The following is a 27,182-nucleotide window of genomic DNA, read 5'->3' on the forward strand; positions in this document are numbered from 1 at the left end:
ACCGATTAGTGCAAAGCATGCCCACTCTCGGACCCCAGACCTGCCTCAGCATGGGTAGTGTGCACACATCCAAATATTACTGCAGGACACCTCAGCACGCCCCATGGTAAGCCATTTTTTACTGTGGTAAGCCTGCATTAGTGCTTACCACCACTTAGTAAAAGATCCCCTATGTTTCTTGGAAATTCAAATTATTTAGTTTATAACATTAAAATTTTTATATAAAGAATGTGGGACCAGTATTTCAAAATGTTTGCTTTTGTGATATTGCCACAAGCCCTTTTCATCTGCAGACGTTTCATGAGAGTTTAAAGGGAAAGCACACACTGTCAGCGTATATGAATATTTTGAATCCTGCTGTTTCTAAGTCTGTTACCTAGTGGTAACATCATTGCATTAAATAAGATGGGCAATAGTGGAGAGCCCTGAGGGACGCCACAGTCTGGTGATCAAGGAGAGGATAAGGTTCCTTTCATTTTCACGATGTAAAATCTTGATTTCAGGAATCCTTGCCACATATTCCAAAGTTGTCTAGTATGTTTAGTAGGATATTATGACCTACTACATCGAATGAGCTAGACACACCCAACAGACAGAACTTAACAAAGATCTGGGTTTTCTAGCCCATTATAAACCATAAAGTTGTATTTCTCTGTTTATCTCCCTCTTCCCTCACCTACCCACCCCCACCCGGTTAGACTGTCAATGAAATGCTTGGATGTTTCACTTATATATTCTGTCATCTTCCACATTTGCTTATTTCCGACCTGACGAAGAAGGGCAACCTTCAAAAGCTCATCAAGAAATGTATTAAGTTATGTTCAATAAAAAGGTATCATCTTAGTTTCTTTTCCATGTTTTATTTTGTTTGGTTTCTATTGATTACCTCTAAAAGTGGAATAACACGGCTACCACACCTCTGTTCTAGAGTATACAAATTGAGGTCTATAATTCTCTCTCCATATGTTTGATGATGGAGACCACTGAGCAGTTTTGTACTTGCTCTTTTGACCAACTCCATCCTGATTATATCTTTTTGAAGGTGCAGCCTCCAGAATTGGAGACAGTATTCTAAATGGAGCCTCACCAGAGACTTATACAAGGGCACTATCACCCCTTTTTTCCTGCTGGCCATTTCTTTTCTTATACACCCAAGCATCCTTCTGGCTTTCGCAGTTACCTTTTCTACCTGTTTAGCCAAAGGTCGTCAGATATGATCACACTCAAATCTCACTCTTCTTCCGTAAACAAAAGTACTTCACCCTGTATACTATACTTTTTCAATGAATTTTTTTGCTATCTTTGCAATGACAGCACATATTTTTTGGAACAGCTTGCCTGATCATCAGAAATATTCTTTGACAACATTCAAGAAGGGTCTTAAGGCTTTCCTTTTTCATTCTGCTTTTGATTAAGTTTGATTGGCTGGGGATACCCTCCAGGGCTGTAATTTCATTGGTCTCTGTACTGATGCAATGGCTAACATAGATTTTATGGTTTTACAGTTTAATTTCTTTCTTCTTCCTGTCGTGAATTAAGGGGTCCCGAGCCCCCCCAAGAAGGCTTAAATGACCTTAATCTGACTCCATCTCTGAATAGCCCTAGAACTGGGGCAATCAGGGGGTTGTGAAGTTCTAAGAGGAGTTGCCACTGAAAGAGACGTTAGATCTAAGAGACCCGCATTAGTCCGCCTCTCAGCACTGGCAAGGAACAGATACCAGCCTTATGACAAACTGGATTTAGGTTACAAGTTATATAATGCAGCGAGTGATAGCCTGATACAGCAGAAGCATTTATACTTACAGCCTTTCATCATTAAGTTAAGCCCACAAATCATCATTTCGAATAAGGATTTTATTTGTACATCAGACTTTAATCAGGTACATTCAGCAGACAGATTCTGGGTACAACCGGACAGAGCTTCGCCGTCTGACAGAAGCTTTGGAGAAGACTCTCAAACTAAGCCAAAATCTGCCATCTTTTATACTCTATCCTCTCCATAGAAGTGAATGGTGAGAAACCTTGCTCCTAATCTTTCTCACTTTCTGAGATCATACTTTCCCATGCGATCTGCTATCTGATGTGCCCACCTCCTTCCGTTCTCAGCTACTGCTAATTATCAACATGTTTTGGGAAGCGTTGAGATAACAGTTTCACATCTTCCGGCTGCAATACTTTTCATACCTTCTCATGAACTCTGTATTACCTCTGTATCATTGTATACCAAAACTAATAAGCTCCATTTTATTCATCTGATCTTTCATTACAGATGCTATATTTGATTTAAAAATTGTACCATTATTCAGACCTGCTTTTTGCAGATTCTCAAATATTAAATCACTTGCTTGTTCTTTGGCCTAGTCAGTACTTTTCTAGTACTTTTCTAGGCTGCATAGCTTTACCCATCACTATTCCAGTGGTAGCCTTAAAGCTAGGCCATATATTAACATTCCCCTCTTCACCCTATCCCATAGGGTGACACCAGGGTTAACGTACCTTGGTACCATCCATTCCAGAAGGTATTCTATGAGGCCATAAAATTATCTGAGTCTTAAGATCAACTGGTACAATTTGTTTAGTTTTCGGTTGAGACTTACTCAAACCTGTAGCGAGAAATGTTTTTATGAATGGGACTAATCCATGAGCTCATTTACAAAATCCCATGAAATATAGGTATGCGGGTAATAGCAATTTCAGGTGGATCATACTAATAGGCTGTTTAAGGTTGTAGGTATTCAGAATCCTTAAACAGGTCTGGATTCCTGGACCTTACTAGTACTCATCATTGGCATCCAATCATGAGCACTAATAAGTGGATAGCAAGTATGAGGTTGCCTCATACAGCAAAAATGGTCAATCCTAGGAAAATTTATATTAACCAAGGTCATGCATGGATCTTGACATATGCATAATGACCTGGAAGTATGGGAAGCATTGTATATATCCGTTACCCCTCTTGGAGCTTAGTCAAACCTACAGAAAGACATGCAGCTCAAGTAAGCCTACACCAAAGTTAAACAATTGCATAACAGGTTGATACTAACAGAGTTTACATCTTCATTATGATATCAGAGCCAGTATTAGGGTTTGATGTTACCCTTGTATCCGAGCAATATCAACTTCAATTTAAATTACATAAACAGAAATGACGGGGAAACTCGTGGAAAAACAATTAGAACAATGGAGCCTCACCAGAGACTTATACAAGGGCACTATCACCCCTTTTTTCCTGCTGGCCATTTCTTTTCTTATACACCCAAGCATCCTTCTGGCTTTCGCAGTTACCTTTTCTACCTGTTTAGCCAAAGGTCGTCAGATATGATCACACTCAAATCTCACTCTTCTTCCGTAAACAAAAGTACTTCACCCTGTATACTATACTTTTTCAATGAATTTTTTTGCTATCTTTGCAATGACAGCACATATTTTTTGGAACAGCTTGCCTGATCATCAGAAATATTCTTTGACAACATTCAAGAAGGGTCTTAAGGCTTTCCTTTTTCATTCTGCTTTTGATTAAGTTTGATTGGCTGGGGATACCCTCCAGGGCTGTAATTTCATTGGTCTCTGTACTGATGCAATGGCTAACATAGATTTTATGGTTTTACAGTTTAATTTCTTTCTTCTTCCTTTTTGCAGTATGTAACTTTTTCAGGGGGGGGGGGGTTGTTGGTTTTTATTGTAAACTGCTCAGATATAAATGACAGTATATCAAAATGTTAATAAACTATAAATTAGATACATTATCACTGCTATCTGGTTAAGTTTAACTACAATTCTGGCATATCTGTCTTTATCCAGACAAAATTTAACCGCCCTGTGAGCCCCATTTTTTAGATTTAAAGAATTATCTGTGTATCTCTCAAAGTTATTGAGACAAGCCTTCTGAATGTCAACCCCATGAGAGCTAAGGGATAAACATGAAATTAAGTAGATAACTATTTTTTTTTCCACCAATACACTATTAAGCTGTGGTGTGTAGTTAAGGCTAATATATTGCCAGATTTAACAAAGGTTGGGACAGATTTTTGGAAGACAGGTTTATTGACTATCACTAGCCAGGTTGCACTGAATATCCAGTTCTTAGATGACCACTGGAAGTTATCTGAATACCATCAATACTCACTCATGGTCGGTACCCAATAGTTATCCGAGCAAGTTGGGAATGCTGTTCATGTGGTCCTATTTGCCTAGAGTTATTTGGGCAGTAGAGAGAATATTGGCAGGGCCCGGATAACTTTTGGCTCCGCCTATGCTCTGCCTCCGAAACACCTTGGCATTAACTAGATAGTGCTGTGGCAGTTAGCATGGTATTCAGAGGCACTATCAGATTAGCTGCTACTGAATATCATATTGGGACCCAGTCAACAGAAGTTAACCTGCCAGGAACTGCTCTTGCTGAATATTGACTCCTTAGTGTTTAGAGTCATATCTGAAGAATGTGGTCTTGAAAGCTCACGGGATACAGCATTTTTTTTTTAAATTTTATTTTGTGGGTCCAATGGAAAGTATCATGATGTACACAGAATCCATATATTTTAATAATGAAGTTGTACTTTATCCTTTCTATTAGATTGAACTTCTTAAGATCACCATATACTGCAACCCAAGCCTTGTTGCTCAAGAGATTTGTTGTGACATACGAGAAGGCCTAGTAAGTCATTTCCATAAATATGTTAAGTCATGATCTATCCTGTTATGTAAGAAATTTCAGATATTTTTAATTTATTGGGAAGACTGAAGAAATGCTACATAGCATTAGATATGTGTCTCTTGAGTTCAGAAAATGTAGGACAGTGTTTTGTAGGATGTATTTTGCTCAAGTGTACCTGATGTTAAAATAAAAATAAATACTGGATAAATACAAGAAAAATGTGATTTTTCACCTAAATGCCTATAAAGTTGAGAAGAAATGGACCTCATGGGCCTTATTCAATAAACATTTATACTATAGATGCAGAATGAGAAATGGTAAATTTTAAATAAACTCTATACTCCTTTTAAATAAATGCCTGCAACAAACATGAAATAAATTGTTTCTCAGATTCAGACACTACAAGTTATATATTTATAATAATAATTTAGACTAAATGTATTTCTCCCTCCATCGGGTTAAGCTTTCCTTGTTTAAATTTAACTCATAACCTTTCAATGGTAGCTTGTGGCAAGTCAATTCCAAGTACAGTAAATAGTTCCCTGAGGGCTTACCATCATTGTTCCCTCTAAGCTGAGTGGTAGTCCTTCACCTACAGTCCTGCCAGTAGAGAGTGTTATTTCATTATCACATTTTCAATAGTGAGGGGAATAAGCAACATCTGCAGGACTCCAGGGAACCTGCCTGTCCCTAATGATTGAAAACACAATGTTGAAGCACTATCCCTCACAGGCAGCAATGCAGTTGGAGGGTATAAGGGGTTATACAGAACACTGACCCTCACCCTTAAGAATAGTCCCCCAGATAGCCTGAGCCACCTTAAAACCCTTAGTCCCGCCCAGGGAGTTAGTAAGATGGGAGGGGTAGAGCCTAGGGGGCAAACACTTGGAAGTATAAAAGGTGGGGCCAGACTGAGGTTAAGGAGGCCCAGAGAAGGAAAACCTGAAACCTCAGCATATGCCTTCACTTGTGAGCCTTGCTCTTAGGTCTGGCGGGAGCTAGACCTGAAAACTCATAGAGAGACATAAAGAAAGAAAACAACTAGCAGGCTGCGTTTGGGCCCTGTCAGCAACAGGCACTCGTTAAGATTATATTCGCTAAACCAAAGACACTTTTTCACCTTGTGTTCCTGGCCCTATGACATAGCAGGCCTCAGGTGTATGTTAATAAAGCACTTGTTTCAATTTCACACCTTTGTCCAGCTGTGTTATTGTGCAGGATGCTGGGCTTGATGGACCTTCGGTCTGTCCTAGTAGGGCAGTACTTATGTATAAGTGAACAGTGAGGCTGACACTTTGGCTAAATTCATGATTTAGGCTGATTTTGTTTGGAAGGTATTTGTTAATTTTATATTATGTCTGTGAGTCTCATATATTGTGTATTTTGTGAACCGCCTAGAATTTAGGATTGTTGCGGTATGCAGATTTTTAAAATAAATAAACAAATAAATATATCACAGAACAATATGACAACAAACAGATAACACTGGGGATGGGATTTTCCGGTGGGGGGAGGGAGACAAAGAACGGTGGGAGTGGCCTGGGGATACAGATAGCATTAAGATGAGCTTAGGGAAAAGAGAGTGGTGGAGGAGATAGAACTTGGTAAGAATGTACTGGGAGATATTAGACTACAAATGTTATGTGGATCTCTTCAGGTAATTATTAGTTCCTTTAACAAAAGCACCCATAAGCCATAGCCAATTTGTTTGCTGAGGGATTATTACCGTAGCTAACTAATCTTTCATAATATTCTGTCTTGATTTTAGTGTCCACCAGAAGACACTTTCAGAACTAATACTTCAATTTCTATAACTCATCATTTTGGCAAAATAGAAGCTCTCCCATTGGAAATTCAGGAGCCTCTAGACAAATGTCAGTGCCCTGCGAACAAGGTAGGAGAACTTATGTGTACAAATATTTATTTTCTGCATGCAGAACTTGTTTAAAAATAAACATTTTTCATTAACACTATTGGGGGCTACTGTAAGAGATATTAATTTACCACTAACTCATGCTGTTTTAGTACAGGTCCCATTTTATGCAATAAGACCCACAGTAGTTACTAATAACTGGGGTTAACAATAAAATAACACAGTATAATTTTAGCCCATATTGGTAACTTCCCCTCATAGTATTTAAAATATCTATTATTTAATTGGTAGTTGACACTCAGATCTGCTCTTTTGTTCTCATATGTGTTTTATTTTAAGCAGGCTGAAATGTGCTAAAACTTCATGTAAACTTGTATAAAAGGGTGGATATAAGGGTTCTTTTAGTAAGTTGTGTTAAACACTAATGCACACGTAGAGGGAATTCTATATATGGCGCCTAAAAAATTGGCTCTGAAAAAAAGCACGCTTAGCGGTATTCTATAAACCTCACCTAAAGTTAGGCGCGGTTTATGCCTAGCACCTGTCCCCATGACTAAAATTTAGGTGCATCCATTTACACCAACCAAAATCTGGTGTAAATACCTGTGCCTAAATTAGGAGCTGCTCAGGTTTATTCTATAATGCTGTGCTTAAATATTAGGAATGCCCACGACCCTCCTGTGCTCCTCCCATGGCCATGCCCCCATTTGAGGTAGAATTTATGCATACCAATTTATAGAATGCACCGAGGGGCCCTTTTACAAAGGTGCATAAAGACATACATGTGTCCAGTGCATGCCAAATCAGTATTACCACCCGGCTACCGTGTGACCCAGGTGGTAATTCTGAATTTGGCACGTGCTGAAAACACAAAGTACAAAATATTTTCTCTTTTCTACCACGGGGCATTTACCCGGTGGTAAATGGCATTGGGCGCGCACTGCATGCTTACCGCCTGGGTAGCGTCCGCCTGGGTAGCGTGTGAGACCTCTCCACTCAGTCAATGGGTGGAGGTAAGGTCTCAGGCTGAAAATGGACGCCTGCTGGATTTCATTTTATTTATTTATTTGTTACATTTATATCCCACATTTTCCCACCTATTTGTAGGCTCAATGTGGCTTACATAGTACCGGAGAGGCATTTTTGACTCCGGTGTAAACAAATACAAAGTGATGTTGTGGTAAGATAAAGTTCATGTGGCACAGCCACACTAGCGAATCGTACAGCGGAAGAGTTGTGTTATGTCCATTACGTTCTTTAGTTTTGTTGTGTTGCAGAGATCAGGCATTTATGTTGCAGAGATCAGGCATTTTGCCGCATGTCCGTTATTCAGGCCCTTAAAAAAGGCCCTTTTTCCTAGATGTGGGAAAAAATGCCCAAAAGATGCACTCGCACTGCCGCAGGCCTCTTTTTACTGCGGCTTAGTAAAAGGACCCCTTATCAAGTTGTGCATGTAAATTCTAATTAGTGCCAGACAGTGCTGATAATTGCTTGTTAGTGGCCAATTATTGGCGCCAATTGGCTTGTTAATCAACTAATTTACACATGTAATTTTGCCATATGGCCAAAATTGTGCATATAACTTTATATATATATATATATATATATATATAATTTTATTTATTTATTTAAAATCCCCTAGCTAATGCAGGGAAAAAATAAGCCTAGCATGCCCCTCTGTGTTAGTTTAGGCATGTGCACGTGCTAACCATACGCTAATTATTTTTTCCCTAATTTTTTTGAGGGGGCCTATCAGAGGCGGTAGAACAAGAGGACATGAAATGAGGTTGAAGGGGGGCAGCCTCAGGAAAGATGTCAGGAAGTATTTTTTCATGGAGAGGGTGGTGGATGCTTGGAATGCCCTCCCGCGGGAGGTGGTGGAGATGAAAACGGTAACGGAATTCAAACATGTGTGGGATATGCATAAAGGAATCATGTGCAGAAGGAATGGATCCTCAGAAGCTTAGCCGAAATTGGGTGGCGGAGCAGGTGGGGGGAAGAGGGGTTGGTGGTTGGGAGGCGAGGATGGTGGAGGGCAGACTTGTACGGTCTGTGCCGGGGCCAGTGGTGGGAGGTGGGACTGGTGGTTGGGAGGCGGGAAGTACTGCTGCGCAGACTTGTACGGTCTGTGCCCTGAACAAGGCAGGTACAAATCAAGTTAAGGTTTACACATATGTTTGTCTTGTTGGGCAGACTGGATGGACCGTGCAGGTCTTTTTCTGCCATCATCTACTATGTTACCATGTTACTATGTAGAGATTGGGCATTCCTGAGCTAACCAGTTAGTGCATGTACAGTTAATGTGGGAGCCCAAACCATAAGAACATAAAAGTAGCCATACTGGGACAGACCAAGGGTCCATCAAGCCCAGTATCCTGTTTTCAAAACAGTGGCCAAGCCAGGTCACAAGTACCTGGCAGAAATCCAAATAGTGGCAACACTCCATACTATGAATCCCACTCCTAAATTGGTGGCAGTAAGTATTCATATGGTAATTAAAAAAAAATGACTGCATACTAGTGTTACCATTCCAGTAATGAAAATAACAGAAAAAAGGCATTTTTACAGCTGTTGTAAAAATGGCCATAGTGCAAGAGAAGGACCCATGTAATGGTGGGCTAAGGCCATTTCTTAATGCAGCTTAGTAAAAGCACTTCGTAGTTAACAATGTTGAAACTGGACATGTGGAGGCTAATTTTATTACAAGTCACCTAGGTTAATTGAGCAGGAAGGAGCCTATTTTTTGTCTGTTTTACAAAGACATATCCATGCCTGAGGGTTTTTTTTACTAAGATGCGCTGAAATATGGCCTGCACTGATGTAGACACGTGTATTGGATGCACGCAAGTCCATTTTTCAGCACACCTGCAAAAAGAGGCCTTTTTTTGGGCCGAAAATGGATGTGCGTCAAAATTGAAATTGGCGCGCGTCAATTTTGGGCCTGAGACCTTACCACCACCCTTTGACTTAGTGGTAAGGTCTCACGCTTTAACCGGGTGGTAATCGTCAGTGTGTACACTGCTGATTACCGCCTGGTTAGCGTCACATGGTAGAAAATAAAAAAATATTTTCTGCTGCATATATCGGATGCGTGTAAAGGCAGTAGCCGGGTGGTAGTTCCAAATTGACGCACGTTGGACGCGCGTAGGCACCTATGCGCCTTAGTAAAAGAGCTCCTAAGTGTCTTTTATAAAATACTAGAGCAAGTTCTGTAGAAATTGTGTCTACACTGAAGGAACACCTATGTCAGCTAAAGAAGCTGTGATTGGCTGACAGAAACTTGCAGGGACTTAATGGAAAGGGAAGGACATCTAAGCAACTGAATAATGTGGTGTACTGGCTAGAGCACTTAGCTTGTAATCAGAAGGTTGTTGGTTCAAATCCCCCTTTTACTATCCTGGTAATTTAGACGTCCCTGACTGCACTTGCTTGTTTTTTTTTTTTCTTCCGATTTTTCCTCTCTGCATGGGTCCCGCGCAGCACCAACTAAACTAAAATTACTTCGGGGAACTGCATACTGCTGTCATGGAGCTGGGGATGACATTTGAGGCTGGCATAGAGGCATCTCAGGGGGACCAGTGCACTATGAATGCTGGCCCCTCCCACGACCAAATGCCTTGGATTTGGTCGTTTTTGAGCTGGGCCGCTTCGGTTTCGATTATCGCTAAAAAACAAAAATGCCCAGCTCAAAAAACGCCCTAATCCAATGTATTTTCAAAAAAAAAGATGGACGTCCATTTTTTTCGAAAATACAGTTCGGCCCGCCCCTTCACAAACCCGTTCTCAGAGATGGACGTTCTTACACATAGGCGTTCACGTTTGATTATGCCCCTCCTAGCCATATACCCCAGGATTCTATACAGCATGACTGAAATTACATGCACAAATCCGGTTGCATTCTGGATTTGCATGCTCAACTTATATTACCTTAATAAGCCAATCAGCATTGATAACAGAGCTTAACAAGCAATTAGCAATACTAATTGGCATTAATTAAAATTTATGCACACAACTCGCTAAGCGTATTCTGCAAAATGGTGCATGTAAATTCACAGTATAAAGTATGATACGTATACGTGATCCTGATTTGTCCTTGCCATTTTCAGGGTACAGGCCGTAGAAGTCTGACTGGCATTGGCTTTGCTTCCCAATTACTGGTGTTGCCATCTAATCACTGCTATGCTTGCTAACCTAATTCAGAACGTTTTAGCTCATCCCGTGTTAGGCATTCTTTTGCTGTGTTAAGTGTGCATTAGCGCTTAACACAGCTTAGCGTACTGCAATAGGACCGAAAAGAGAGAAATGAAAATGAAATGATATTTTGAGAAATGTAGACTAGTAGTTATCAGCCTGTGGTTGGGACACACTCAGCAAGTCAGGTTTTCAGTATATCTATGCATGGTAGATTTGCTTGCACTGCCTCTATCTGATGCAAATCTATTTTCTGCAAACTAAAGCTAAATAAAGAAAAAACTAAATTCATGGTCATTACCAACCTATTTGACCAAAACGACTACAACAGTTTCACAACTGACAACACTTCATTCCCTATTGACAATACTCTTAAATTTCTAGGTATAATTAGAAACAAACATTTAGCATTTGACACTCCTCAAAACCTTTCAGGTCTCTTTGGAAACTAAAAAGGATCCAACCCCATTTCTCATCAGAAACATTCAGACTATTTGTACAATCATTAACATTAGCTCAATTTGATTATTGTAATGCCATATATGCTGGCTGTAAGGAGTACCAGTTGAAAAAACTCCAAACAGCTCAAAACACTGCAGCCAGGTTTATATTCAAAATCTTTCATTTTGGAAGTGCCTCCCCTTTATTAATCAAATTACACTGGCTTCCCATCAAAGCAAGAATCACCTTCAAATTATGTACCGTTATCTTTCAAATCCTAAATGGCACAGCTCTAGACTATTTGGTAACCATTAATAACTTTCCTCAAAGAAACGCTAAATATGAGGCAAGAAACTATCTCAGACTACACCTGCCAAATTGCAAAAACGTGATCTACAAAACTGTCCACTCTGTGAACTTCACTTAGGAACCAAATGGTGGAACTCCTTACCCCCCAAAAATAAGAAATACACAGGAAGGTACTAAATTCCGCAAAATCCTCGTTCCTATTCAAACAAACCCTCACAAAGAACAACCATATCTCAGACAACCAATTAATTACCTGAATTGGTTATTACTCTATTTACCATTAACTTTATCTTTGCTCCATGTACAATTTCTCATTCATAATAGATTTTCTAAATGTTAAACACCCATAGCTATCCCCAGTATGTTTATGATACTGTATTGTAAAATTGAATTCTTTATAACAAATTACTTTCTTATGCAATATTCTTTGTTATGTATCCTATACTGTTTACAAGCCACACTGAACTCAAACTTGTTTGGGATATAAATGTCACAAATAAATAAATAAATAAATATCCATTTGGTATATTCTGAAAACCTGATTGGTTGGAAAACCACCAGGACAGGACTGAGAACCGCTTATCTAGTCATAATAATAGTTGTGCTTTAGCAGATAAATCCCAATCTGAATATTGAATAAATCCATAGCCCATACAAAAGCACAAAAAGACCATATAAATGACTAGGAAGCTACTGCTGTGAGGCAAAGCCCTTTTCAAACTGACTGAAAAATATTTACACAAAGTTACGAAGCATTGGCTGCATGTGAAAACTAAAAAAGCACATAATTTAGCCACTACCTTTACCATAAGGGGAGGGGGAGCCAAAAAGTAGTTCTGACCCAGAATTAATATCCAATTAGCCAACTGAAATTGAATACTTAATATAAGGGCCCTTTTACTAAAAGCATTAGAATCTGGGCTTATTGCAACTTAACGTGGGACTTTCCCATACACTAAGCCCAGATTAAATGTGGAAAATGTACGGCTTTTTAAAAATTTTTATGGTTTTTCAGGTCTCACTCTAATCTTTCTGTTAGCTCCTGGGACTTGTAAAATTGAATATGGGACTACTTACCGACTCCTTTTTTTGAGTTGCTAAGGGGCCCTTTTACTAAGCCACGGCAAAACGTGGCCAACGGCAGTACGAGTTCTTCTTTTGGACACATGCTGGGCCATTTTTTACCACGTCCTGGAAAAAGGGCCTCTTTTAAGGGGCTGGAAAATGGATGTGTGGCAAAATGAAAACCAGTGCACGTCCATTTTTGGCTTGAGATCTTACCGCCACTCATTGACTTAGCGGTAAGGTCTCACATGCTACCTGGGTGGTAAGCATGCAGCCTGTGCCCATTGCCATTTACTGCTGGGTAAGAGCCCCACAGTAGAAAATAGAAAATATTTTCTACTGTGTGTTTTCGGCACATGCCAAATTTGGAATTGCCACCTGGGGCACACAGTAGCTGAGCGGTAATGCCAATTTGGTGTGCCCTGGATGCACATAGGCCCTTTCGTGCCTTTGTAAAAGGGCCTCTTAGTGTTTCCACATTAATTCAGTATTCACCAGTTGGTGTATGCTAATGCGAACAAGCTAGTTGGTTAACACTTTCATATCCATTCTACGCCCATGACATGCTCCCTCCAAAAATATATATTAAACAAATGTGTGGTTAGAGCTCAGAAAAGGGAATATTATGGCAAAATGCCTTATTGTGTTTTGTGGTAAGCATTTTTTTCATGCATTAAGGACTAAATATGCTGAAAAAAACCCACGCTAACTTCTATTCTATAAACAGTGCTCAAAGTTAGACATCGTTTATAGACTAGCACTTAGAGCCAGGATCCGCAACTAACTTTAGGTGTGAGGATTTACACCAACTGAACCCTGGTGTAAATCTTCATTCCTAAATTAGATGGAGATCCTCCTATTCTGTAGCAATGCACATAGGGCCCCTTTTACCAAGGTGTGGCAAAAGGGGGCCGGCACTGGCATTGGTGCATGTTTTACATGCGCACCGAGGCCCACTTTTACAGCAGCTGGTAGAAGGGAAGTCTCGCTTTCCTACAGGAAAAGGCCAGGCAGCAAGTAAAGCACTTGCTGCACGGCCATTTGGGGGGGGAGGGAGCCCTTAGTGCCACTCATTGAGGTGGTGGGAAGGGATTTCCACGTTAACCCGGTGGTAACCTGGCAGTATGCAGCACTGCCCGATTACTGCCAGGTACACTCTGGCACTATAAAAATAAATACATTTTTGTAGCGCTGGAAATGACTGCGCACTAGGGGTGAGAAGTACCGCTGGGCTGCTGCAGTAGCCCGGTGGTACTTCCTGTATTGCGAGCGGTAAGCCCGCATTGGGCTTACTGTCACTTAGTAAAAGGAGTCCATGAATTGTAGGAATGCCTGTATCTTCCCATGACCCTCCCATGGCCGTGACCCCATTTTGGAGCCACATGCAACATTTACGCACAGATCACAGCATGTAAATAAACACACAAATATAAATTGATGCCAGTGGGCACTGATAATTGATTGTTAGGCTCAATTATCGACGCTAATTGGCTCATCATTCAATTAAATTGCATGCACAAATTGGGCAAGCACCCAAATATGTGTGTGCAATTTGTAGCTCCTTTTATAGAATTTGGGGGCAAGTGTGCATTTGGACTTAATGCCCTGCAAGTAAAAGGGTCCTACAGTAATACATAATACTCTCAAGAATGCTAACATGTTTTTCTGTATTAGCTGTACCTAGTAGTTAGAGCAAAGAGCTGAGAATCATGGAAGCCAGAGTTCAAATCCCACTGCCACTTCATGGGATCTTGGGCAAGTCAGGTACAAACTTAGACTGTAAGCCCTCCAGGGACAGAATGTGCCTGAATGTACTTTGCCTTGAGCTACTACCACTGAGAAAGGCATGATCTAAATCCAAATGCAAAAAATTGCTGATTGGTGTTTGATGGAAGCATATTTTTCTTTATTTATTCTTTCCAACCCAATGGAATGTTGGAAAGAAATTATGCATAAGACTTCAAAAGTACCTCTCTGTTTGTTCATCTGCCATCTGTCTGGGGGCAAAATAACTCTTCAAGAACTTAATGACAAGGGAACAAATTTAGTATGTGGGAAAAATCAGGGGAAAAACACAGCAAGTTTGAGAGAAAAAAAAGGTCCCCAAATATGGCCCATTGCATTTTTCTAGGGGAGAGTTTCAGATTCTTTAACAGAGAAACATTGATACACTGAAACATAGCTGCTTGGAGAATTGCTGTTTCCAAGCTGTCCCTCTCTTCTTCAGATCACAGACATACACACAGCCAACACAGAGACACAGATGCAGACCTAGAAACATATATAATGAGTGGGGGGCATTGATAAACAGTGGTATGGTTGCAGGTGACATCATTGTGTCACTGTATTCAGTGAGTGCTTAACTTGTGCTTACCTGATTCTTACAGCTAAGTCATGTTAACCTAGTTTTTGTGGTAAAAAAAAGTCTGATATTTATGTATTTTCAACATCATTCTCATTTAGGGTGAACGAGGCATACCAGGAGCATCAGGATTTCCTGGTCCCAAAGGAGAAACAGGAGAAAAGGTGAGCAAAGGCATAGGTGTATGTGTGTTTGTGGGGGGGAGGGGGAGGGGGGAGGGATAAGCTTCATGAAGCAACAGTTATAAACCTAACCTAACTACCTTACAGGGGAGTCTTTATTGCTGTCATCCACTATGTTACTATCAGGGGCGTTTTCGAAAGAGAAGGGCGCCCATTTTTCGACACTAGTCGGGAGATGGGCGTCCTTCTCTCAGGGTCGCCCAAATCGGCATAATCGAAAGCCAATTTTGGGTGTCCTCAACTGCTCTCCGTCGCATGGACGACCAAAGTCCACTGGGGGGGGGGGGGGGTGTCGGCAGTGTACCAAAGGCGGGACGGGGGCGTGGTTAAGAGATGGGCATCCTCGGCCGATAATGGAAAGAAGAAGGGCGTCCCTGACAAGCATTTGGTCGACTTTACTTGGTCCCTTTTTTTTCACGACCAAGCCTCGAAAAGGTGCCCGAACTGACCAAATGACCACCAGAGGGAATCGGGGATGACCTCCCCTTACTCCCCCAGTGGTCACCAACCCCCTCACACCCTAAAAAAAATTAAAAAACATTTTTTTCCAGCCTCTATGCCAGCCTCAAATGTCATACCCAGCTCCATCACAGCAGTATGCAGGTCCCTGGAACAGTTTTTAATGGGTGCAGTGCCCACCCCCCCCCCCCACCTGTTAAACTTGTGGTGGTAAATGTGAGCCCTGCAAAACCCACCCGAAACCCACTGTACCCACATGTAGGTGCCCCCCTTCATCCCTAAGGGCTATGGTAGTGGTGAACAGTTGTGGGGAGTGGGTTTTTGGGGGTGGGTTGGGGGGCTCAGCACCGAACGTAAGGGAGCTATGCTCCTGGGAGCAATTTGTGAAGTGCATTGCAGTGCCCCCTAGGGTGCCCGGTTGGTGTCCTGGCATGTGAGGAGGACCAGTGCACTACGAATGCTGGCTCCTCCCACGACCAAATGGCTTGAATTTGGTCATTTCTGAGATGGGCGTCCTTGGTTTCCATTATGGCCGAAAATCGGGGACGACCATCTCTAAGGTCGACCTAAATGTTGAGATTTGGGCGTCCCCAACCGTATTATCGAAACAAAAGATGGACGCCATCTTGTTTTGATAATACGGGTTTCCCCGCCCCTTCGCTGGAATGTCCTTAGAGATGGACACCTTTAGAGATGGTCGTCCTTGTTCGATTATGCCCCTCTATATTTCCTATTTGGATTTGGAACATTTAGTGCAAAACATCCAACTTAGAAATCATATAAAAAATGTCCCTCCACATTACTATGGTACGATAAATGAATTTCAAATTGAATGATTTATTCCGTTTTACCTAGGGGTAGACAGGAATTTTATTGTTTCCCTTATATTTTCTTTTCTTCATTGGGGTTTCTGTTTCCATTTGTTTACTCTGGTTTTCTTCATTTTGTTTTGTTTATACTGTGCACTATTTTACAGTACTGTGCTTCCAAAAAGATCAGAAAGCCCTATTCCAAGCTTGCTACTGTCTCCCAGGCATAAGCATCAGAACATCTGGAGGGAGCAAGAGCCACATCAGGCTCTCCCCACCCCCACCCAATACCCTGCTGCCACGACCACCACTGCTGCTGCTGCTGTTTCAGCAGTGGTTGCAAAAAACAAAGAAAAAGATCGTGGGGCCACACTGTTCCTGCTCTCAGTAACACACAGTAATCACAGGAATGATTTCAGAGGGAGTAGAACTGGCAGCCACGAGCAGGAACAATGCGGCCCCATGATCTTTTTCTTCGTTTTTGCCGCTATTGTTGAAACAACAGCAGCAGCGGTTGTGGCTGTGGCAGCAGGGTGTTTGGTAGGAGTGGGGAGAGCCTGATGCGCCAGAGGTGGTGGGCGTGTTTGAAGAGAGGGGGTAGATGCTGGATATTTGGGAGGATGGAACAAGGGGCAGATGCTGGATGTAGGGGGAGAGGGAGACAGATACCAGATGGAAGGGAGGAGAGAGGTGGCAGGCACTGGATATAAGGGGGAGTGGAGGAACAGACACTGGATGTAGGAGGGAGAGAGGGGACAGATGCTGAATGGAAGGGGGGGACAGAGGTGGCAGAAGTGCTAACAATGTAATGTATCAGAACACTGATCTAAATTCGCCGATGACACAAAATTATTCAGGGTCGTCAAGTTGCAGGAGGAATGTGAACGATTACAGGAGGACCTTGCGAGACTGGGAGAATGGGCGTGCAAGTGGCAGATGAAGTTCAATGTTGACAAGTGCAAAGTGATGCATGTGGGTAAGAGGAACCCGAATTATAGCTACGTCTTGCAAGGTTCCGCGTTAGGAGTTACGGATCAAGAAAGGGATCTGGGTGTCGTCGTCGATGATACGCTGAAACCTTCTGCTCAGTGTGCTGCTGCGGCTAGGAAAGCGAATAGAATGTTGGGTGTTATTAGGAAGGGTATGGAGTCCAGGTGTGCGGATGTTATAATGCCGTTGTATCGCTCCATGGTGCGACCGCACCTGGAGTATTGTGTTCAGTACTGGTCTCCGTATCTCAAAAAAGATATAGTAGAATTGGAAAAGGTACAGCGAAGGGCGACGAAAATGATAGTGGGGATGGGACGACTTTCCTATGAAGAGAGGCTGAGAAGGCTAGGGCTTTTCAGCTTGGAGAAGAGACGGCTGAGGGGAGATATGATAGAAGTGTATAAAATAATGAGTGGAATGGATCGGGTGGATGTGAAGCGACTGTTCACACTATCCAAAAATACTAGGACTAGAGGGCATGAGTTGAAGCTACAGTGTGGTAAATTTAAAACGAATCGGAGAAAATTTTTCTTCACCCAACGTGTAATTAGACTCTGGAATTCGTTTCCGGAGAACGTGGTACGGGCGGTTAGCTTGACGGAGTTTAAAAAGGGGTTAGATAGATTCCTAAAGGACAAGTCCATAGACCGCTATTAAATGGACTTGGAAAAATTCCGCATTTTTAGGTATAACTTGTCTGGAATGTTTTTACGTTTGGGGAGCGTGCCAGGTGCCCTTGACCTGGATTGGCCACTGTCGGTGACAGGATGCTGGGCTAGATGGACCTTTGGTCTTTCCCAGTATGGCACTACTTATGTACTTATGTACTTATGTACTAACTTCTGTCCAGCTTCCTTAACCACCTCCCCCCCGCCCCCCCAAATGAGTTTAATACCTTACTTCCCTCCTCCAGGTGGCGATATGCCAACTGGAACAGCACCAAAAGCATTGAGGCTGGCAGGTGCAGGGCCGTGAGCATGAAATAGGAAGTTTGGAGGAGGAGAGAGCAGGCAGGCAGAGATGCTCAAGGTCCCATGCCCACTGGCCTCCATGCTTTTGGTGTTGTGCCAGTTGGAGCATGGCCACTCCGGGGAAGTGAGGTAAGGTACTGAACAAAGATAGTCAATAGAATGGATACCCTGGAGGGAGTAGAAATCATGAGACGATATCGTCAAACATTAGAACTGGCAGTTAAAATTTAATCAAGAAAATCTGCATCAAAAAGCTAAATATTCAACACGTGGATTAACTCTTACAAGGGAACCATTTGACCTGCACACACCAAAAAAGTGGAGAAAAAAGACCTCAGCTTTACCACTCAAGCTAACAGGAGTTTAAGGCATTGAGTACAGCACACTATCACAGGTCAGAAAAAAAAACCTCCACTTATTACAGTGTACACCAAACAGACTAAAAACCACATGTGTATCCACAGGTAAGAAAATAATCACTGTCTCTGTAATCCCAAACAGATGAATAATTCCAATCCACTTATCTCACAACAAATATGCATGAGATCTATTTGCATACAATGGAAGCAGTATCTTAGACGTATGAGGTTTTTCAAACCTATATGGAGTTCCAGCAAAGTGAACTGGTATCAGACTACTACTTGTAGCGAATATTAATAGCTGGTTTACATTTCTTTTGAATAAATAGTTACTGGAACTCTTCAAATTTCTACAGTAACATTGATATGATCTCTTTCATGACCCCCTAGATTGATCTATAAAATTCTTCTCTTCTTAGTTCATTGAGATGTCATTGATCATTAGCCAGCAAAGGATTTATTTGTCTCCAAATTGGCTTATTTTTTTTCCAGATTCTACATTCTACCATGTAATTAAATTCCTACGAATCTTTTTAAAGGAAGATTGTCTAAGCAGTAATGGACTTTCAATATACATAAACACACACATCCCTTTTATTAGAGAGTATCCCCTTTTATACTAGCTAACATTTGAATCTATTTTTGGGCTGCCTGCCCAAAACTGAATTCCATATTTCAAATATCACTTAATGGAATAAAACCCCTAGAGAACATGATACGCGACTCATGATCTTTTTATGCAAACCTAGGCAAAGTTACATTACATTTGGTAAGAAATGTCCTGTGCAAAAGACATAGATCAAGATAACACATTCATATACAATTTATGCTATTATTCCTGTACAGCAGAGGAATGCATTGTACTTTTTGTATTTCAGCTAGACCAGGAGTGAGTAACCACAGTCCACAATGAATATTCATGAGATCTATTGGCATACAATGAAAGCAGTATCTGAAAAATCAAGTTCATGCATATTCATTGTGGCAATCTTGAAAGCCATACTGGGTTGTTGCCCTTGAGGACCATGGTTGCCCACCCTTGAGCTAGACAGATGACTTGAAATACTCCAGAAGAACTCCAACATGTGTGCCTTAGGGGAGACATTATCAAGGTATGGTAAAAAGCAAGTTTCTACTGCACCTTGATTTACCATGGGAGTCACCAACCTGGGGTATCTCTGTATTGCAGGTTGCTACTTCCATAGTAAAGGCTTAATGCTGCATGCAAGACACCTTACCCAACATTAGTCCATGAACCCAGGAGCATCAGGAGTTCCACTTCCTCAAAGGACCCTTCTAAATACCCAGGACCTACTGGCCCTTACCTTCTGATCTGGTGGGATCTTGGAAAGAAGCAATCCCCAGTCACTCCTGCCCTTAGCAGCACCAAGGGGGGCTTTAATTGAAGGTAGTGATCTTGTCTGGGAGGCTTTTGATCAGGGTGAATGGCCTGTGATTAGGTGGGGAGGTTATGATCGGGTGGGGGGGGGGGGGTGCTATGAGGGGGGTGGGGTGACATCACTGCAATCCCTTTAAGATGCACCCTGGGAGCACTGGTCCCACTTTGAGGTTATTTTTCCAGCTAGTTATCACTGCATTACAGAAATGTAAGCAGTATTCCCCCTAATTCTGTAAGAGTTGCCAGAAATTGTCCCAGGAATCTGTCAGAGAAATATGTGCATATATTGTAAAATACCAGCAAAGAAAGGGCACAAACATGCAAATTGATTCATAAAATGGGTTATAAAATCATTGGAGAACAACGATAAAACTGATAAAAATAAATATGAAATTTAAAAATTAGGGAAAGAAAATAAAAAAATTGATTAAAGAATTGAGGACACCTACCTAGTCTGTATCTTTCTTAAATAAAAGCGGCTGAAAGAAGAGGAACGGATATATAAAATACACTTGAAAATAACAACTTAAAAAATGAAATAAAAAATAAAAAAAATAAGAAATGAAAAAATAAGAACTCAAAAGAATAAAAATAAATAAATATGCAATACTTACTATCAAATGCTCTATCAGGGATTTTTGTCATGAAAAACCAGCATGTGCAGCTCAGAATAACATAACCCTTTGTAGAAAAAAAGGAGAGAAAAAATAATAAAAATAATAACAATATATCAATAAAAATTAAAAATAGAATACAAAATAATAAAAAATAAATATAGAATCAAATGATGAGGTTGAAAAAATACAGTCAATGAGGCACCTTCTTACTATAAAAGAATTTGTGAATCGATGTGTAAATAATGTAAATTATAAGAGTGCTCTTTCAAAATAATAATAATAATAATGAATAGGTAGTTAGATAATCTGACAAAATATCTTGGCCATTAATTCCATATTGCCACGGGTGGACTCGAAGCGAACATGTATACTAAAAATTGGTTTCCCAACATTTGTTTAGCCAGAGCGGTAATTGCACAAATCCCAAATACAATTATCAACTCTGATGGCATCCATACATAAGCCTACTTATAGGAAATATCCGTGAAGTGATCACAAATATCATTAGTATTTATTTTAGAAGTGATCACAAATATCATTAGTATTTATTTTAAATCATTCGTAAGTGACGCAAATTAAAGCTGTAGATCTGGATTTCTCTAGGCAACTATAAACCACTCGTTACTCATAGCCAGATGATCCTGTAGACCCATACCGATATAAAAGGCTCATACTCAAAAGAATAATAATAGAATACCTAACATAAAATAGATACAGACAGTGTCTAATTCTTTATCTGACAACTTAGATATAAGTCTACACAACATGCCTATTAGCAACCAGATATATCTATTTACTCATACTATTGAGAAAAGAGAAAACCTTGAATTGTCACGGATACTCTATCATTTAAAGCTGCGCCTATGAAAACAGATCAACTCAGGGAGAGTGATACCAGAAGATGAATGTGCTACCAAAAGCTGGAAAACCGTTGTGAATGCAAATACTGCCTTATATACCCCACTTCGGGTTTGAATTCAAAAAATATATTATTGCAAAAACCACGAATACGTTGAATGGTATAATTGAAAAAAACAATGTGATGTAAAAATAATAGCTATCTGTAGGATCGTCATAATGATATGCTATAAATAATAGTATTTTAGAAAATGTTTAAAAATGTCATGCAGATCACATCGTATGTAAATAAAGTGCAGCCCATAAATGTTAAAATACTGTGTCATACCACAGTAAATATGAAGATGGGTCATGAACAATATGTGAAATAAATTTGTTAAAAAATAGTATTTATATATGTATGTAAGGATGTGAAAATTGTTCATGGAATGAAATCCTCACCCTGAGTTAGAAGGTGCATCCATTAATGATCTTATAAACAATGCAAGAGAGATTGCAAAAATGCTTCCTGAATCTGAAGAATCAACCAAAGTGCACCATTATGATGAGAAAGGTGTTGTGAAGCAAAAGTCTGCAGTCTTATTCTAAAAAAAAAGACTTTTTTGGAGTATTCTTGAATGTCGTAAAATATTTAGGGGTTCTTTTATGAAGCTGCGGCAAAAGGAGGCCTGTGTTGGTGTCAGCATATTTTTTTAGATGCAAGCTAAGGCCCCCTTTTACCGCAGTGGGTAAAAGGCAGGTTTCCCTTTTCTTAAAGAAATGGCCATGCAGCAAGTGAACCACGTGCTGCACGGTCATTTGGGGGGGGGGGGGGGTGAAAGCACTTACTGCTACCCATTGAGGTGGCAGTAAGGGCTCCTGTGCTAACCCGGTGGTAACCAGGGAGCTTGAAGCACTGCCTGATTAGTGCCGAGTACACAACAGCGCTACAAAAATTGAAATATCATTGCAGTGCCAGAAATGGCGTGCACTGGGGGATAGAACTACTGCCGGGCTGCTGCGGTAGACAAGCAGTACTTCCCTTTTAGCAAGCAGTAAGCCTGCATTGGGCTTACCACAGCTTCTTAAAAGAGCCCCTAAGTTTTTTCTTCCATTATGGACTAACATTTTCTAATAAACATTTATTTTGCAATTTGAATGTCATATCAAAAATGCCCCTCCATGACTTAGGGGTACATCTACTAAAGTGTACTAGTAAATGGGCTTAGCACATGCTAACATGGGACTTTTCCCATGCACTAAGCCCATTTCTAGCATGCCCAGGAAGTATAGGAATTTTCAAGTATTTCTTTTTCAGCTTGTGCACTAATGTTTGCATTAGTGTAAGTAACCTGAAAAAATTAGAGGCAGTAAGGGCTACTGTGTTATGGATGTGCTAACTAGTTAGCCTGCGCAACTGTCGATGTGGTAGCTGAATAGTGCATCTATGCCCATTCTCTGCTTTGACATGCCTCTCCCAGAAATATAAATAATGCATGCTTAACACATGCCAAAAATGTTACTCAAAAACACTTAAACACACTTTGCAGTAAGTATTTTCAAGCTTAATGCCCTATAGTAGACATATCCTTTAGAGTTAATTTATTATTTTGCTAAATATTTTGAAGTTCCTGAAAGTTTCATAGGGACCTCCCCCCCCCCCCCCCCCCTCTAATTTTCAAGTATATGAAAGAACTGCATATTTTGTTTTCATTCTTATGTTTGCCTGGGTCTTGCCATGTCTGAGTAAGTGGAGCCAACGTTTCAGCCCCTTCCCCTCCAAATAATCACTTTGCATCTGTACTTCGTCAACAGATTTCAACAAATATAACATTTTACTCTCTAACCCACATTGAAACAATGTAAATTGGAAAATGTGGGATATAAATGCCTATATAAATAAAATAAATAAATATTGTGACCTGAAGAAAGCCACAGCATGATGAATGAAATGTTGGTTCCACTTACTCAAACATGGCAAGACCTAGACAACCAAAGCAATCATGATGCCAGCTGCATAAAACTAAACGTCCTGTTTACAAAGTGTCACAAAATGCCCAGCCACCCACCTGGGGTTACCTCGCGGCCACTTAGGCGGTCTATCCCCAGCACAGCTCAGGTCTGCCTGCACCTGCCGCTTGTGTTCTACACTAGCACCCTCCTCCTACTGAGTGGGTCACAACCACCTCTGGGTGAGTTCCCCGCTCTCAAATTATCCCCAGTGATTTCTAGGTTACTGGAGGCCACGCTCCCAGTGGTCCCACAGTTCCCAGAAAGCACTCACAGACCCAACACAAACCACAAGGATTCTTATCAGTCCAGACAAGCAGAGTCAACAAACTAATAGTGTATATTGTCACAGAACTTAGAACAATGAAACAGAAAAAGTGCAATCAGCAAAACAATAACAGGTAACTGAAATATGGATCAATCATAACACTATCTAAACATCTGTATACTATCTAAGTAGTACATGGGAAGATCAGTTCATATAACTGTTCACAGAGCTTCAGCAAAGAGATCCTACTCTCTTTTCTTCTAGGCTAAGACTCAGGGTTGCCAGGTGGAAAATTTTTTTCCAGCCTAAAGGAGCCCAAAATCCAGCCCAAAACCCGCCCAAACTCAAACCCCGCCCCTGACACCCCCGCCCCCGCGTCATCACCCCCCGCCCCCGCCGTCATCAACCCCGCCCCCGCCGTCATCGGCCCCGCCTCCCCCGTCATCGGCCCCGCCTCCCCGTCACTAACCCCGCCTCCCCCGTCACTAACCCCGCCTCCCCCGTCACTAACCCCGCCTCCCACGTCACTAATCCCGCCCAGAAACGTCATTAACCCCGCCCACCGCGGCCGAAAAAAGCCGGCGAAAAAACCGCAAAAGCCGGCGAAAAAACCGCCCCGAAGCCAAAAAGGAGCCCAAAAAACCGCAACCCGCCGCGGGCAAAAATTTCCCGCGGCGGGTCGCGGAAAACCGCCCAATTGGGCGGTAAAACCGCCCACCTGGCAACACTGCTAAGACTGGAGGCAAAACCAGTAACTCCTGGGTAACTTCAAACTACAGGCCAATCAGAGCTCAGAACAACAACATTTGAAAATAGCTGGTTACATCACTGCAGGCACCTCCCCTTTCTCTGTGTTAACTAAAGAATGAAAGATCAGTTCTCTGTAACAGCTTTAAGCATAAACATGCAGCACCTGCTGGCTAAACTAGAGAAATGCATTGCAGGAAAATTTTAAAATAATTATCACAGGCTTAAAACACACTTCTGTCACAGAAAAGCACGCTAAAAATTAGCGTATGCTAACTGTGAAGACGCCCATTGTAGAATTATGGGCATCTACATAGTTAGTGCATGCTAATTTTTAGGGTGCACTAAAAACACTGGCACACCTTTGTAAACAGGGCCTAAAAGAGCATACTTTAATTTGTTTATTGTTTTGCTTTTCTTTTTTCCAATAGAGATCCTGTTGTATATTTTTTCTTTTAAGTTGATTCAATTTTTAATTTTAATTCGTTTGTGTAATGATCTCTTAAGACCACTTCTCCCCTACAACAAATTTCACACATGCTTTTTATCCAAAACAAAAAAAAACAGCATGTTACGCTTCCGACACGCCCCCGTGATCTTTGGTCATCCCCGTAACGGAAAGCAGTTGAGGACGCCCAAAATCGGCTTTCGATTATGCTGATTTGGGCGACCCTGTGAGAAGGACACCCATCTTGCAATTTGTGTCGAAAGATGGGCACCCTTCTCTTTCGAAAATAATCCTGTAAGTGACACATGCTTTAGATCCCTTGACATAGAATTGCATGGATTTAAAATATGTAGTGCATTTCAATATCCTGTTGAAATGAATTTCAAGACCCTGATTCCTACAATAGCTAAAAACAAATAGTGTGGGAAATGAAATATGATAGCACTTTCATTCTCTGGGTGAGTAGACTACTTAACAGGGTGAAAATTACCCTGATCTATATCCCTGTATTGCTTATGGTCTCTTCTCTTCCACATATTCCACTGAGAATGGAAGTAGCTTATCCCATTCATACTCCAGGAAACGTAAGTTTATTTTCATAAGAGCTGATACCTGCACAGCCTCGACTCACTGATCCTTCAGTTTTGTATCATGTTCATTTTTTAAAAGGAACACTTTGTGTTTTTATGTTTTGCATATTTCACTCACTTTGCACATAAGAAGACTGGGCCAAGCCTGCTGGCTGGCTCTTGTTCTAGCTGCAGTTAGTTTACTCTGTCTGGCCAGACGAAGTAGTGGGAGGCGGATGGCAGAGGTATTGTAACAGTTCTGGCCAACAGAGCAGAAATATTACTATAATCACAAGAGAAAGGCAATAACAAGGAACAAAGCCCTATTCTTATATATAAAAACAAAACAAAACACTTATAGTGGTAGGAAAACATATGGGGGGTGGGGGGTATAGATCTTTACAACATGCCATCTTATATTCTGACCGAGATTTACCAAAAAGTATTCCACACACTTATAGTTCTTTAAAAAAAAAAAAAAGGTTTATAATTTGTTTAGCATGCATACCAAATTAAGGTATCCTTTTACTAAAGCTTAGCATACAGACATTAGCGTGCATTAAGTGCCATGTGTTCCATAGGTATAAAATAGGATGCACAGCATTTAGCCATGCGCTAATGTCTGTTAGCGCATGCTAAGCTTTAGTAAAAGGGCTCCATAGTGAATGAAGCTCAATATAAATTATCCAGCACATATCCATGCCTATTTAATATTGGGTGTAATGTCTACTCTCCTCATGTCTTTCCTGGACGCTATAGAATCAGACTGTAAAACATTACATGGAATGTTGCTACTATTAGGGTTTCTGCCAGGTACTTGTGACCTGGATTGACTACTGGTGGAAACAGGATGCTGGGCTAGATTGACTATTGATCTGACCCAGTATGGCTATTCTTATGTTCTTATCAGTACACTCCCTCTCAGTGGCGTTCCTAGGGGGGCGGACACCCGGGCGTAGCCCCGCCCCCCCGGGTGCAGCGCCCCCCCGATGCAGTGCGGACCCCCTCCCCGGTGAAAGACACCCCCCCCCCGTGGAAGAGCCCTCCCTGGGTGCATGCCGCTGGGGGGGGGGGGGTGCCACAGCGCGCGCCTGCTGCGAGTTTACTAACTTGCTTGTTCGCTGCAGCTCCCTCTGCCCCGGAACAGGAAGTAACCTGCTCCCTCTCTCCCTCACCTATTCTCCCTGAAAATGTATAAATAGTGGAAAATAGAAGTGAGAATGTTTGATCTTGGATGACAAGGAGGGGCATTTTCGAAAGGGATGTCCACGTTTCGATTTGGATGTCCTTGCAAAATGTCCCGATCCAGGGGCGGGGAAACCCGTATTTTCAAAACAAGATGGATGCCCATCTTTCGTTTCAAAAATACCGTCAGGGATGTCCAAAGCCTTAAATTTGGTCGTCCCTAGAGATGGACATCTCTAGACATGGTCGTTTCTGATTTTCCGCAATTTTCGAAACCAAGGATGTCCATCTCAGAAATGATCAAATGCAAGCCATTTGGTCGTGGGAGGAACCAGCATTTGTAGTGCACTTATCCCCCTGACATGCCAGGACACCAACCAGGCACCCTAGGGGGCACTGCAGTGGACTTCTTAAATTGTTCCCAGGTACATAGCTCC

At 41.4% G+C, this 27,182-nt stretch overlaps 1 protein-coding gene across 1 annotated transcript in view; it reads left to right on the plus strand.

The window, feature by feature from the left end:
- The window catches only part of COL19A1 (collagen type XIX alpha 1 chain), a 946,027-nt gene that overhangs the window by 167,368 nt on the left and 751,477 nt on the right, over nucleotides 1–27,182 (plus strand). The window contains exons 7-9 of the mRNA XM_030199003.1: nucleotides 4,574–4,654; nucleotides 6,423–6,548; nucleotides 14,997–15,059. Of these exons, the coding sequence (XP_030054863.1) occupies nucleotides 4,574–4,654; nucleotides 6,423–6,548; nucleotides 14,997–15,059 (270 nt within the window). The remainder of the gene's footprint in view (nucleotides 1–4,573; nucleotides 4,655–6,422; nucleotides 6,549–14,996; nucleotides 15,060–27,182) is intronic.

Source organism: Microcaecilia unicolor, chromosome 3, assembly GCF_901765095.1.
Source record: "Microcaecilia unicolor chromosome 3, aMicUni1.1, whole genome shotgun sequence".
NCBI classification, from domain to species: domain Eukaryota; kingdom Metazoa; phylum Chordata; class Amphibia; order Gymnophiona; family Siphonopidae; genus Microcaecilia; species Microcaecilia unicolor.